Here is a 14,425-nt window from a genome sequence, read left to right as displayed (position 1 = left end):
CCCCCCCCTTATGACATTATCCCCTCTCTGCGCATGAGGGCTATATTAGCAACTAAAATACTCCTGTCACAATATCCACGTACGAGCGGATACGCCCCTAGAGGCCTCTAGTGGCACTTTAAATGTTTTTTTATATTTGAAATATTTCTATTTGCGTTTGACGTTTATGTTTGCGTTGAACTCTCTTTTTAAAATTGAGAACGCAAAAAAAATTTAGATTTTTTATTATTTCTCTTGGGAGGGTGGTAGTACCCTCCCCAAAATAGTTAAAAAACCTTCTCGGGACCTTTCTGAATCTATCCTGTTAGGGAGAACACGATCGGTTCAGCGGTTAGCGAGATCCTTCGGTACAGACAAACAAACAGACAAACATCCTGTTACTTTAGTATAAGGATTCATTCGTACTTACATTTTAATATGTAAACGAAAGGCAAGAGGATGAATAAGATTATTTAGAGAGAGTTAAAAGGAAAGAGAAAGGGGGAGAGCGTAATAGTAGCATATCGGGGATGCCAAGATAAAAATAAACGTAACGCGACTAATTCTTACTAAAGTACATTTACGGAATAATACACGGCAACGTTGTTGAAAAGAGACTATCCAAGGAAAAACACAGCGCAATTTGTAGGAATATATTTCGATTAAATCACATCTAATCCTTGTCAACCTGCACAAAGTTAACCATATTTCATATATTTATAGTAAAATCAGAAATATATTTTTAAAAAAATTAGATTATTTTAAAGTAAAGAAACAACAAAATAATGAAAAAGTACATTTACGTTTGCTTTCCGTTTGTTTTATTGTATATTATGAATTGTAGGACTGATTCTTTTAGATTATGTCTGTCACCATTTGCAAGTATCAGGATTGTGGGGGGAAGGCTTTAAACAGTTGCAATGAAATAATCATTTTAAAAGAACATGGAATCATCAAAGGTCTGAAGTTAATGGCAATGAGGTAGAATTTGATATTCACCCACAGTGATGATAAATTATGATAAGTAACTCCTTCCGCTTTAAAGTTTAAACAATGCTCAAAATGTTTTATCCAACGTAGAAAACATGTAAAACTTTGGGCACCAGTTTAATTAACCGTCCCCACAAATTCAAAATTGTTAGAATTCTAAAAACCATGTTCCTACTTTTAAAACTAGCATCGGAACTTTTCATATATCCTTATCTGACAACCATGATTTCAGAGATACAAACGCGCGTACGGTCCGGTTCTAAAACTATAATTTTATAAATCACAAAATGATAGTTGGCTTCAACTTTGGTGTTAATTAAATGCGCAAAAGACCTAAAAATCCGCCAACGGATACGTTTAGTAAACGCGCGGATCGCGTAACTAAGAAATCCCAAACACAGCTCAGCTGATTAGAATTGCGTTTGGATAAAAATAATTATTAGTGAAAAATAAAATGTGATTTTACTAGAAAAAAACTTTAATGAATTGTAAATAATAGTTGTTATAAAATGGTTGGTTTCAAAAACTTATCAAGGTAAAATATTATTTTCTTTCCCGTCTTTATTAGTAATAATAATAGGTATTATAATACAAAAAAAATAATTACAATAGTGTCAACTACCCCGTTTAACTGCAGGACGTGGCAGAAAATAGAATAAACGCACATAAGAACTTATATTTAAGAATAAAATAGCCTAAAACCACACAATTAACTACATGAATATTCTCTACATGGGGAATTCAATCGGTTTAGTGTTTATAGCAACATCTTTACGGACAAAATAAAATAAAAACTGACATGCATATATTAAATTGCCTCTAACAAGGAGCTTTGTTTTCTAGGAAGATAGATTGGTCAAAAAAAGCACCAAACCAAAGGCTTAAATCTAAAATACAATAGCCTATAACCATCACAGGACCTTTGTGAGGCTTTTCTAAGAAAGATGACTCAATCAGTAAGTACAGTAGTGATTTAAATCTTAAGCTTTAGACAAAAAAATTCTTACTACTTTATATAAAACTAGCGGCTACGCCCCTAAAGGCCTCTAATGGCACTTTCAATGTTTTTTTTTTTTACAAATAATACGATACCTATATATGTGGCGTTCAAGTCTCTTTAAGTCTTTGGGAGGGTGGTGGTACCTTCCCCCAAAATAGTTAAAAACTTCCCAGGACCTATGAGAAGCTACCCTGTAAAGGAGATTCATATCGGTTCAGTGGTTACTGAGATCTTAAGCTTCAGACGGACAGACAGACGGACAGACATCGTTCCACTTTGTATTATAGATAAGTTTAGCTGTAGTACGGGGTTTCGTAAAAATTACAGTTAAACAAATAATTGGTAATAAATTTTCATTGTTGCTTGCGATTCCGTTATTCTAACGACTTTTATGCTCTAAAAATATTTGAATAGTTATTTCTTTAGCCCCGTGGTGCCGAAGGCACGGGCTAAAAAAACTGGTTTTAATCTTTTGATTGTACATTTTTATATTCGTAGAAAGCGGTTTATAATACGATGCTAGACATAGTTTTTTCGTATGGATGAGAACCGGTTCCTATCCACCGGATTCGAATGAATACGAGAAAAATATTTCTTGAAATATTTTTAAAGTATGGATTCCAAAATGTTTGATATCCGCAGAAATAAATTAAAACCTTTGTTGAACCAGTCTCTCATCACATTGAATCCTATTGTCCTAGGAATCATTATTCCAAAAATCAGATAAATAGGACACTCTTATAATAAAAAAATATTGTCGTTAAAAGCTTTTAGAAATATAACGCATTTTTAAAGGACATACAGACTTTCTGGTGACGATTATAGATTTGCTACACTTTCTGTTTAAATAGTCAGCAAGCAAAGTTTGGAATGGAAAGCACAATTCTAACGTGGCGGACGTATCAACCATAAATATTGAAAAGCTTTTCTTTTAAAAATGATTATTCAAATTATAAATGGGCCTCCTACTTTTTTATGACTTTGCATTTTATATTTCCTTTCCCTTTTTTTCAGTTATTAGATACACCTAGATCTAATATTACTTGGATGTTATATAAGATACATTCACGTTCTCTAATAAAGTAACGTTACTCCTCATCCATCCCCTAACCCTTTTTCCTCCCCTCCTACTAGATGAACGAATTGACCAATAAATGATGTGTCCATGTTAGCAACCTAAACTGACAACAAAATCTAGCCTGTCATAATATCCACGTACATTCTACATCCATTGATACCACAATAGAGAACTGTTGTTATAGGATACGTCTCTTAGTAGTGAAGCTTCTCTATAACTCATCCAGCGCCCGTAGGGGTTGGGGGAATTTATTCTGGGTTAAAGGAGTGTAAAAACTCGCATCTTCAAGAAAATAGCCTAAAACTATCTATAATACAAAGTAGCTTGATGTCTGTCCGTCTGTCTGTCCGTCCGTCCCTTAAGATCTCGGTAACCTCTGAACCAATCGGATTCTACTCTTCAGGGTATCTACCTATTAGTCCTGTGGTAGTTTTAAGCTATTTTCTTGGGGGGTGGGACACCCCAAACCCCCCAAAGAACAAAAAAAAATCCCCCCCATTTTTTTTTTTTTGTAAGAAATATCCTTGGTCCTTTGTAGAAGATTTCCTTTGTGGAATATTTTTTTTTTTTACAAATTTTACCTTACACTTTTTTTTACCATCTCTTGGGGCAAAGCCCCTAGAGGCTAGGGGCGAAGCCGCTAGTGAATTATATATTGCATAATCGTTTCAGCAGTGATATATTAACGTGTAGACGAACAGATAATCCAAAAGAAAAACAAGGATGACAACATCCATAAAAGCGAAGCACTGAAACGGCAGGACAAACAGACATTAACACTTGTATAGTGTCAGAACTGAATAATCGTAATATAAATGTATAAGAGTCTAAACAAAATTGTAAGTAAATTTGTTGAAAAACTGCTTGGTTCAGGATAATGGTTTTGGACATACTTACATTTTTAGGACTTGATTATAGAGTTGCTTCGCTTATTACATTATACTTTGTTGTCCCAGGAATCAATATACCAAAAATCAGATCAATCGGATGATTAGATCACATAAATATTTGTTGTTAAAAAAGTAAAAAATCGACATGTTTAACATGGACGTACGGACATTTTGGTTGCTACGCTTTCTAAATCGTACCTAACTATTAAAGGAATCACCGTGCAAAATTTGAAATCGATAGGACAATTCTAACATGCCTGAATTAACGAAAAAAGCTATCCGTTACGGACGGACGTCCGGACGTCCGGACCGACCCTAATTATAGAAAAGCTTCGCTTTTAAAAAACATCCCACAAAAGATTTGAAATATGTATAGTATATCCTCAATTAATACAATAATTATTTTTTTCATCAAACAATTTGACAATATACCAATTCATTAAATGGCTTTAAAAATGCAGTTGTTATTTTATTCTAGCTAAAATGTTGATTTAGCAAAAATTAATGAAAACTTAGGGTTTAGCAGCCGCAGTCGCAATAAATTGTCACTGCGCGGCTTTTTCAACTATTTTCTAGAGCTTCTTAAAGGATAAGACAATGGACGATAAATTTGTGTACATCCCTAACGATGATAAACAAAATTACCCCTTCTGTAGATTAAGATTCCTTGTGGAAAAGTTGGAAACTTTTAGTTTGAACCAACTAATCAATATTCATTCAAAGTAATCAAAGTTCTTTAGCCAAAGAATGATAGAAAGTGGTACCATTTATAGTCCAATGATCACTCCCTCCCAATTAATTTAAAGTATCAATATATCGGTTGAAATTACCTCTCGTTGTCAAAGCCCTACCTGTATAAGAAGGCAAAATCATACATGTAAAATTAATATATAAAAGGTGACAATATCCATAAAAGCGAAGCTTTGAACAAATGAAAAATAACGCTTCCATTTTAAAGACTTGATTGTAGCGATGCTTCGCTCATAACAATTGTACCTTGTGGTAATAGGAATCACTATTCCAAAAATCAGATGAATATCATGATTATAACATACAAAACTTTGTTGTTTTAAATGGACATACGGACTTTCTGGTAACTATTATAGAGTTGCTACAATCCCTAAAACGTACCTAACTGTTATAGGAATCATGATGTAAAGTTTAAAATCGATAGGACAATTCTAACCTGTTTAAATTGACAAAAAGAGCTAACTGTTACACAAAAAGCTAATTGTCCCGCTTTTAAAAAGAAGAAAAATCAAGATTAGCTTTTTTTTGGAATTTGTTGTAATTTATATGATCGCCATTATAAGTACTGTACATTTAATGTAAAAGGTGTTGCCAGCTTTATTATGCTTCAGTGCGCTTCCACTCAGGGATCCTAAGGGATAAGACAATGGATGATAAATTTTTGTACATGTTAGTTTAGAACCAACCAATCAAAATTTAATCATTATAGAGACCCCAAAAGGTTTTTGGGGTTTTTATAAAACTTTGGATGCTAGTAAAATTAACAATCCAATGTCCCCTCCCTCCCTCTCTGGTTTGCATTTTTGCATTTTTATATCCTTTTTATAGATAGATAGAAATCGATATGAGTTAAATATAGATAAATGAATTTTAGTGATTCTAAAAATGGTGATTAAAATAACTCAGGAAGGGAGGGGACAGTGGACTGTAAATTTCACCTCTCTCATTCGTTGGCTGCATTTATATTGTTGTTTAAAAACAAGGATGATAACATCCATAAAAGCGAAGCTCTGAAACGGTTTGACAGACGAACATTAACTCTTGTGAAGTGTCAGATCTGAATATACAAAATAAAAATAAATATGTTTTGACAAAATTATACGTAAATTTGTTGAGAAACTTCTTAAATACCGAATTCTGTTTAAGGACATACTGACATTTTTAGGACTTGATTATAGAGATGCTTCGCTTATAATATTGTACCTTATTGTAATAGGAATCAGTTCTCCAAAAATCAGATAAATCGGATAATTATAACCCATAAAAAATTGTTGTTGATATATATAAAAAATTAACATGTTTAAAATGGACGTACGGACATTATGGTAACGATTATAGAGTTGCTACGCTTTCTAAATCGTACCTAACTACTATAGGAATCATCGTGCAAAGTTTCAAATCGATAGGACAATTCAAATATGCCTAAATTAACGAAAAAAGCTATCTGTTACGGACGTACGGACGGACCGTCCCTAATTATAGAAAAGCTTCACTTTTAAAAAGTAAAAATAAGGGGGGGGGGGGGTCATTTTCTAGAGACAATTTCTCTTAGAATGATATTGGTTTCCTTCCCTAATAGTTATAAACTTTCTCAAGAACTATGAGAAGCTACATTGTAAAGAAGAACTATAGCGGTTCAGTGGTATTTGAGATACTTTGATACAGACACACACAGACAGATAGACATCCTATAACTTGTATATGATGTTAACTAATTGGATGTTCTAAGCTGATACTTGTGTAGAAGGGATAGAACACTCCAAATGTGTATTGTTTCAAAGTTCTAGAAAAGTGAAGATTTACATTTTTTGGTTGATCAGTACGTCCGTAACGGATAGCGCACTCGATAATTTAGGCGTGGTATTGCTATTGTTGCATAATGATTTTAAAGGCGTTGTATTTCTATAATTATTACTAGAATGTTCGTCCATTTTAAATAGAATTTAGCAATAATTTTTAATTGATATTATAATGTTAGTTTATTTTTGAAATGGTGATAACCAGGCCGATTAGGGATAATGCTATTGTATAAATGGCACGTCTACATTAAGCATCCTGTAAGTATTTTTTGCAAGTAGATTTTTTAATAAACAAGGATGACAACATCCAGAAAAGCAAAGCTCTAAAACGGTAGGACAAACTAACATAAAAGTGTCAGAAATGAATAAGCAGAATATAAAAGCATAAGACTAAACGAAATTGTGAGTTAATTTGTTGCAAAACTGTTTAGATACAGGATACTGTAAAATGACATACTTACATTTTTAGGACTTGATTATTGTCATAGAGAATATTCGCTTACAACATTGTACTAGGAATGAGTAAGATATATCCGTTACGGAAAGACGGGCGTATGGAAGGAATGACCCTAATAATAGAAAAGCTTTGCTTATATTTTTTATGCTCCGCATTTATGGATGTGTAGTCATCCTTGTTTTCCCCTTCGGGTAAAGCAAACTTTAATCAAATAAACAACCTATCCTTATATATACACGGATAGGTTTATCGATGATAAATTCATCTTTATTTTATTCCAATATGATTTCTACATTTTTAGTAATAAAGCATGCGTTTTTGTCTTTCATTCTGTCTGTCTGTCTGTCTGTAATGCTATGGTGGCTTTTTTTTTTGTTAAACTTAGATATTTTACTTTCTCATAACAGATTTACACCCCTATTGGAGGGCCATAGATCCCCCCTAAAGTTATGGGGGATTACCCAGGTGGTAGCCCCGAGGTGCCGAACCGAAGTCCCGGGCAACAAAACTTTTTTATTTTAATATCCGCGGAAAGCTGTTTTTAATAGGAAACTATGTTAGTTTTATCATGTTTATTTTAATATTCGTGGAAAATAATATATATTAAGGTTTTTCAGTATGACTGAGAACCGGTTCTAATCCATACTCAATTTTTCGAAGCCATATTGGAATATTTATTCCTGCTTTCTAGTTCTATTTATAACCCAATAATTTTGCCTTACATAAATAGTTTATTTTCGAAAACTTTTGATTAGTTGGATTATAAAACAAACAAGGATGACAACAACCATATGTAGGGAAGCACAAAAAATCGTAGAAAATACGTACAAGTAGATTTAAAGTGTATTTAAAAAAATTATTTTGAAACTGATATTCCAAAAATGTTTGAAAATTGGACCTAAAACACTAAGATTTGGCGAAATATGTAAAACATATACAAAAATAGCCAAAAACCTGCAAAAAGGCAGTCTGACCGTAATGCTTGTTTTCTTTAATTTAATTTTGATATTTATAACTGAAAAATTATCTATAACTGAAAAATCGGACCATAAACACTAAAGATATGGAGAAAAATGTGAAAAATATAAAAAAAAATAGACTAAAACCTGCTAAAAGCGTTCCGACTGCCATTGATGTTTATAGTTAATTGTGCTCCCTGGGTAAATCCCATTTCTCCCATAGCGTTACGGAATGACGGACGGACTGACTGACGGACAAAGTGAATTATAGTGTAGCGTCGCTACTAAAAAATCAACAGAACTTTAATCATAGTTTTAGAATTGTTTATATTAATATTTAATATTTACCCAAATTAAGGCCTTATGCATTCTACACTTTCTCCTAAGAATACGCTAACTGTTAATCTAGTTAATGTTTTTATTTCTACTTTTTATAAGGGAATGGCGGCTGCGCACCAAGCATCTATGGGCTCTTGATTTCAAAAAGGGACAAAAAATAGCCTAAAACAATGTATAAATAAAATTGTCTAAAAATCATCTTGGAACCTATGGGAAGCTTCCCTAAAAAGGAGAATTTATTAACTTCAGAAGTTATCAAATCTTAGGCTACATATAAAAAGCCAAACTACTTTATATTATAGGAAAGCTCCTCTGTGACATTATTTACGATCGCTATATGATTTTGATAAAGAGTGTTCTTGTCTGACATTATTTCGAGATATCAACGATATAATGACTTATATATAAGTACTTATGTTGACACAATAACGACACAAATTTGTGCCAGGGTTAGACTTCTAAAGAGACGTGGTTTGTGAATACAAAAATTGCTACTCACCCCCCCTCCATATTTTTTCATTATGAAAATTAAATGTTAAGATTTACCCTAAATTCCACCTCCAATAGTAAGGAAGTAGAAATAAAGTTAGTTATAAACACATATTGAAGAATAGTTCTGCTGTTCAAAGTACATATCATTTAAATCATGTACTTTTCTTCTGAATTTATAAAAATTTTAATTCAGAAGCGCAGCTACTCTATAAGCAGAGGGCCTGTTTAACAAACACACACCTGTTATTACTTGTTCATAGTCATACACACACACATAGACGTCCAAGGGGGGGGGTAATGGGGCGATTACCCCCCCCCCCCATTTAAAATTTACCCCTACCCTGGGGGTGCGGTAGGCACCCCCAACCATTTAGGAGGTGGTATTTACCCCCGAAACAGTTTTGGGGGGGTAAATACCCCCCCCCCAAATAAAAAATCCCTAATTAAAAATTTTTTTGCCCCCCCCCCCCAAAAAAAAAAATAGCTTGGACGTCTATGCACACACAAACCATTGTTATGCACAGATATTTGAATTGACAGAGGGATGTGATACTTGATATGGTGGTATAGAGTTGAAAGCAGATATTCCCAATATTGATGAATCATAACGGGGGAGGGGGGGGGGGAGGAGTTAACCCGGTCCCAAATAATTTCTCTGTACACCATTGACTGATAACATGTAACGTGCACTGCGATTCACCAGTGGGGGGGGGTGGGGTAGGAAAGTGTGAATCCTGTACTGGATGAAAAAAGGTGAAGGATACTGCTGTTAAAGTTTTTGTTTTAAATTTCACCAGCTTGTTCTGCGCTAAGTATATACATTTATGTCCTTGTTAATCTTGAATTTCAAATCTTTTATGAATATAAATTAGAAATAAACTGAAAGGTGTGGTTTGAAAAAAATAGTTCTGGAAAATTAAGTTTAAACTTAGCGATGCTATTGAAAATTCAAAGTACAAAATTAAAAGCAATATTCTTTCACAACACCCCTAATATTAGTGGTTAATAATTTAATTTCCTCTACTGGACACCCTAATTGAAATCCATTCCTATCTTTGTGACCCTATATAAATTCTATTCCTCTCCTAGATACTCTAAATAACTCACAATACTCTCCCAAAGACCCTAAATAGATTACATTACACTCTCAGAGACCCTAAATAGATTACATTCCTGTCATAGAGACCCTAATTAGATTACATTACTCTCCCAGAGACCCTAAATAGATTACATTACTCTCCCAGAGACCCTAAATAGATTACATTACTCTTCCAGGTATCCTAAATAGATTACATTACTCTCCCAGAGATCCTAAATAGATTACATTACTCTCCTAGATATCCTAAATAGATTACATTACTCTCCCAGAGATCCTAAATAGATTACATTACTCTCCCAGAGACCCTAAATAGATTATAATACTCTCCCAGAGACCCTAAATAGATTACATTACTCTCCCAGATATCCTAAATAGATTACATTACTCTCCCAGATATCCTAAATAGATTACATTACTCTCCCAGATATCCTAAATAGATTACATTACTCTCCCAGATATCCTAAATAGATTACATTACTCTCATGGAGACCATAAATAGATTACATTACTCTCCAAGAGACCCTAAATAGCTATTATTCATATCCTGGAAACCTTTGATATTTTCATTTTTTTAGACCACACTAAATTTCTTTTCTATCCCTGAGAGAATGAGCATGAACAATTACTTGCCCTTGTACTTTTAAATTTGAGTACATTCTATGACTACTGGATATCTCCCACCATTCTGGTAAATGACAGGAGTTAGACAGTATAAAATTTACCCGTGAACCGGATCTCCCTGATGTTTCCGGGAACAATTGCAAAAGAAAATGAGTCATATTTGTTTTAACAGGAATCTAAAATTTCAAATGGGTAAATAACTACAAGAAAATGCAGCGAATCTAATCTTTAGTAGACTCGTATTCCACTGTTCTGCTAGGACAACGTAGGACAAATTTATATACATACATTATTATAGTTACGATTATCACAATTACAAAAATCTATAACTTAAAATTATTGTTTGAAAAGTTTTGACAGTGAAGGTTTGTTTATTTACTTTTTATGTAAGGCTAAAATTTCCATTGACAAGACATTTATTGCATCTTACTGTAAAATGGACGGTTGCTTTAAGAGAAAAACGTTACTTTTTAAAAGCGAAGCTTTTCTATAATTAGGGTCAGTTCGTCTGTACGTCCGTCCGTAACAAATACCTTTTTTTCGTTAATTTAGGCATGTAGAATTGTCTTATCGATTTCGACTTTGTATGGTGATTCCTTTTGTAGTTAGGCACGATTTAGAAGCGTAGCATTTCTATTATCATTACCAGAATGTCCGCACGTCTATTTAAAATATGTTGATTTTTTACTTTTTTAACAACTAATTTTTATGTGATCTAATTATCCGATTGATTTAATTTTTCGTATATTGATTCCTGGGACAACAAAGTATAATGTTATAAGCGAAACGACTCTATAATCAAGTTCTAAAAATGTAAGTATGTCCATAATTATTATCCTGTATCAAGCAGTTTTTCAACAAATTTATTTACAGTTTGCTTAACTCTTATATATCTATATTCTGAGTATTCAGTTCTGACACTATATAAGTGTTAATGTCCGTTTGTCCTACCGTTTCAGTGTTTCGCTTTTATGGATGTTGTCATCCTTGTATTTGTTTAATTTTAGTTATATGAGATAAAGGTTAAAAAGCACTGTAAGGATAACCCGTAGTTATGATTAAGAAGGTTTTTTGAGTTTTAATATTTTACTCGCATATTATGTTTTTTATTGTCATTTGATTTGTTCTGTCTTGTTCCTTGAAAACCGAGTATTTATAAAACCAAATTTGCATAATATCCTTCAGTTTTAAAAACACCGCAATTCAAGACACATCATAAAAAATGTATATTTGCAATGACGAAATGTAAGCATTTTTTTAACACAAGCTTGACAACATTCATAATTAGTGAAGCACAAAAAATAATGGATGGATGGAAATAGTCCCCAAAGATTTATAATAACATTTTCTTATTCATTGGTTTAACATTTAAAGCGAATTTTGAGAACCTCGTAAAAGTGTCTGACTATGACGTCAGAAAAAAATAACAATTAACAAATGAGAAGCCATTATTCACTGTAATTGACCAATGGTAAAATATATAGCGGTCTCTCATTGGTTAATTGTTAATTTTTTCTGACGTCATAGTCAGACACTTTTACTGGGTTCGAATTTTGATTGGTTGGTCAATTAAGTTAAAAGTTCAAAACTTCAACCACTAACTTCAATCTACAGAATTGGTAATTGTTTGTATCTTCATTGGGGATGTACTTCAATTTATCGGCCATTGTCTTATCCCTTTAGATCCATTTGAAATACGGTCAAAGAAATTCTAAGAGCAGATGTTAATGACAAAAAAACCAATTAATTTGAAAAATTCATATGTATTTTTATATGTTTTAATTTTTATATTTTTGTAGCATGACTGATAGACCAACGGACTAAGTAAATCATATTTATACTAAACGCTCATTGGTATGGGGAATCCTCACAAAAAAATTCAGACGTCAGTTTTGAATAGCAGCCAAGAAAATCCTATTTCCCCCATATCATTTTGATGCATTTTTTTCTGAAAGTAGATTTATGTGTCATGCAGTTAGTAGCAATTAATCACTGATTTAATTGAAAATTATATGCTTATGAAGTTTATACTCATTGTAATATATTTTTCTATAAGTTAGAAGTTTTTTTTATTGAAGTGACGAAAGAATATAAAATGACAACCTGGTTAAAGCAAAAGCCACTTAATAAGCCTCAGCCACGCCTAACCACTAAACCACTCAGCCGCAAGTAATCAAAGCCACCTACAGCAGTCGCAACCCATGTTAAAAAAGTGAATAGCTAAGCAAAATTTTTTGTGCTCATAAAAAGAGAGGGAACACTATGCCCTTGTAAATTATAATTAGCCAAATTGTATTCATTTATTGCATCGTATTATAGAAAGCTTTCCACGGATATTAATGAAAGATTATACAATTTAAACCAGTTTTGTTAGCCTCGAACGGCTGAAGACCTGGGCCAACAAAATTAATATAAATTTTATGATTTCCATTTTAATATTCGTCGAAAATTGTTTGTAATACGATGCTATACATGATTTTCCTTTCCAATTTAGCGGATATTAATCGGTTTCCATACCATCTGAAAATAAGCTTTCTTGTGTAAAATTTTATTTCTTTTATATAAGAATCTTTTTGTTTTAGATATATAAAGCCGTTGACAATTGGGCTGACAGCTGGAACCTTATTATTTGTTCTGGTACCAAATCCCGTCCTGTTACAAGATACAATACCTATTTCAGAAGTTGTAGTTCCCAGGTAGTAATATTTGACAGAGGTTGCGGGATTTTTTAATTGTGTCTTTCTCAATATTCAATCCCTTACTTGATAATAAACAGGAAAGTTTTCCTATTTATAATACTAGCGGCTATGCTCTAGATGCCTTTAGGGACACCATTTGAGTAAAGGGGGTTCAGAGGGTAGAAGAATTTATTTCTAAGTTGTTTTTTTTCTTCAAACTTTTACTAGTACCAAAAGTTTTATAATACAATTTCACATTAATTTGCTTATAAAACTTTTGGTACTCTAATTGAATCTTGATTGGTCGGTTCTAACTAGCAATGTCTAATGTACACAGATAATTTTGTTTGTCATCTTTGGTATGAATAATATTTATTGTCCGTTATCTTATCCCTTCAATTATTGCAAATTATGTACTTTTTTGTGTGTTATATTTGAATTCGGTATATTATTACTTGGATGTTGCACCAGATTTTCATGAACTTTAATAAAGTGATACTCGCAGCTGGCTAAAATAACGATTCCCCTAATCCACCAACGTTACCCCATCCCCTCCCCTCCTACTGGATTAACGAACTGACCAATAAATGAGTTCCATGTTAACAACCTAAATTGACGACAAATTTTACCCTGTCAATATATCCACGTTAATTCTTTATCCATTTTTTTTGACGCAATCTTTTTTGTTTTGTTTCAGGGTTCTCCATTTTGAGCAAACTATAGCAATAGGTAAATTTTCCTTCTATTATTGCTTCGATTCCGATTAATATCCGCAGGATTAGAACCGGTTCTTAGCAATACTGAGAAATCGTGTATAGTATCGTATTACAGACAATTTTCCAAGATGATTAATTTTTGTTTTTCCACTCTACGATTAAAGGATTATACCAAAATATTAAAATAGTTTGGAAAATTTTTAAAGTTTATATACGTCATACCATAAAAACATGCAAGTATAAAAAATATTCATTATTTTATGGTCTATCTATCTATCTATCTATCTATCTATCTATCTATCTATCTATCTATCTATCTATCTATCTATCTATCTATCTATCTATCTATCTATCTATATATCTATCTATCTATCTATCTATCTATATATCTATCTATCTATCTATCTATCTATCTATCTATCTATCTATCTATCTATCTATCTATCTATCTATCTATCTATCTATCTATCTATCTATCTATCTATCTATCTATCTATCTATCTATCTATCTATCTATCTATCTATCTATCTATCTATCTATCTATCTATCTATCTATCTATCTATCTATCTATCTATC

At 32.6% G+C, this 14,425-nt stretch overlaps 1 protein-coding gene across 2 annotated transcripts in view; it reads left to right on the top strand.

The window, feature by feature from the left end:
- Positions 1-1,268: 1,268 nt before the first annotated feature.
- Positions 1,269-14,425, top strand: part of LOC145332736 (uncharacterized) — a 24,254-nt gene continuing 11,097 nt past the window's right edge. Inside the window, exons 1-3 of one of the 2 annotated variants that reach the window (XM_080177781.1) lie at positions 1,269-1,504; positions 13,036-13,149; positions 13,829-13,860. In XM_080177781.1, coding sequence (XP_080033907.1) covers positions 1,479-1,504; positions 13,036-13,149; positions 13,829-13,860 — 172 coding nt within the window. In that variant the 5' untranslated portion in view covers positions 1,269-1,478. Of the gene's footprint in view, positions 1,505-11,578; positions 11,699-13,035; positions 13,150-13,828; positions 13,861-14,425 lie in introns of those variants that run through there. The other variant, XM_080177782.1, reaches the window with a different exon arrangement.

The sequence above is a fragment of the Acartia tonsa genome, chromosome 11 (assembly GCF_053477335.1).
Source record: "Acartia tonsa isolate MP-2025a chromosome 11, ASM5347733v1, whole genome shotgun sequence".
Taxonomy (NCBI): Eukaryota; Metazoa; Arthropoda; class Copepoda; order Calanoida; family Acartiidae; genus Acartia; species Acartia tonsa.
Note: the sequence above shows the minus strand (reverse complement) of the source record. Positions and strands in the feature narration are given on the sequence as shown.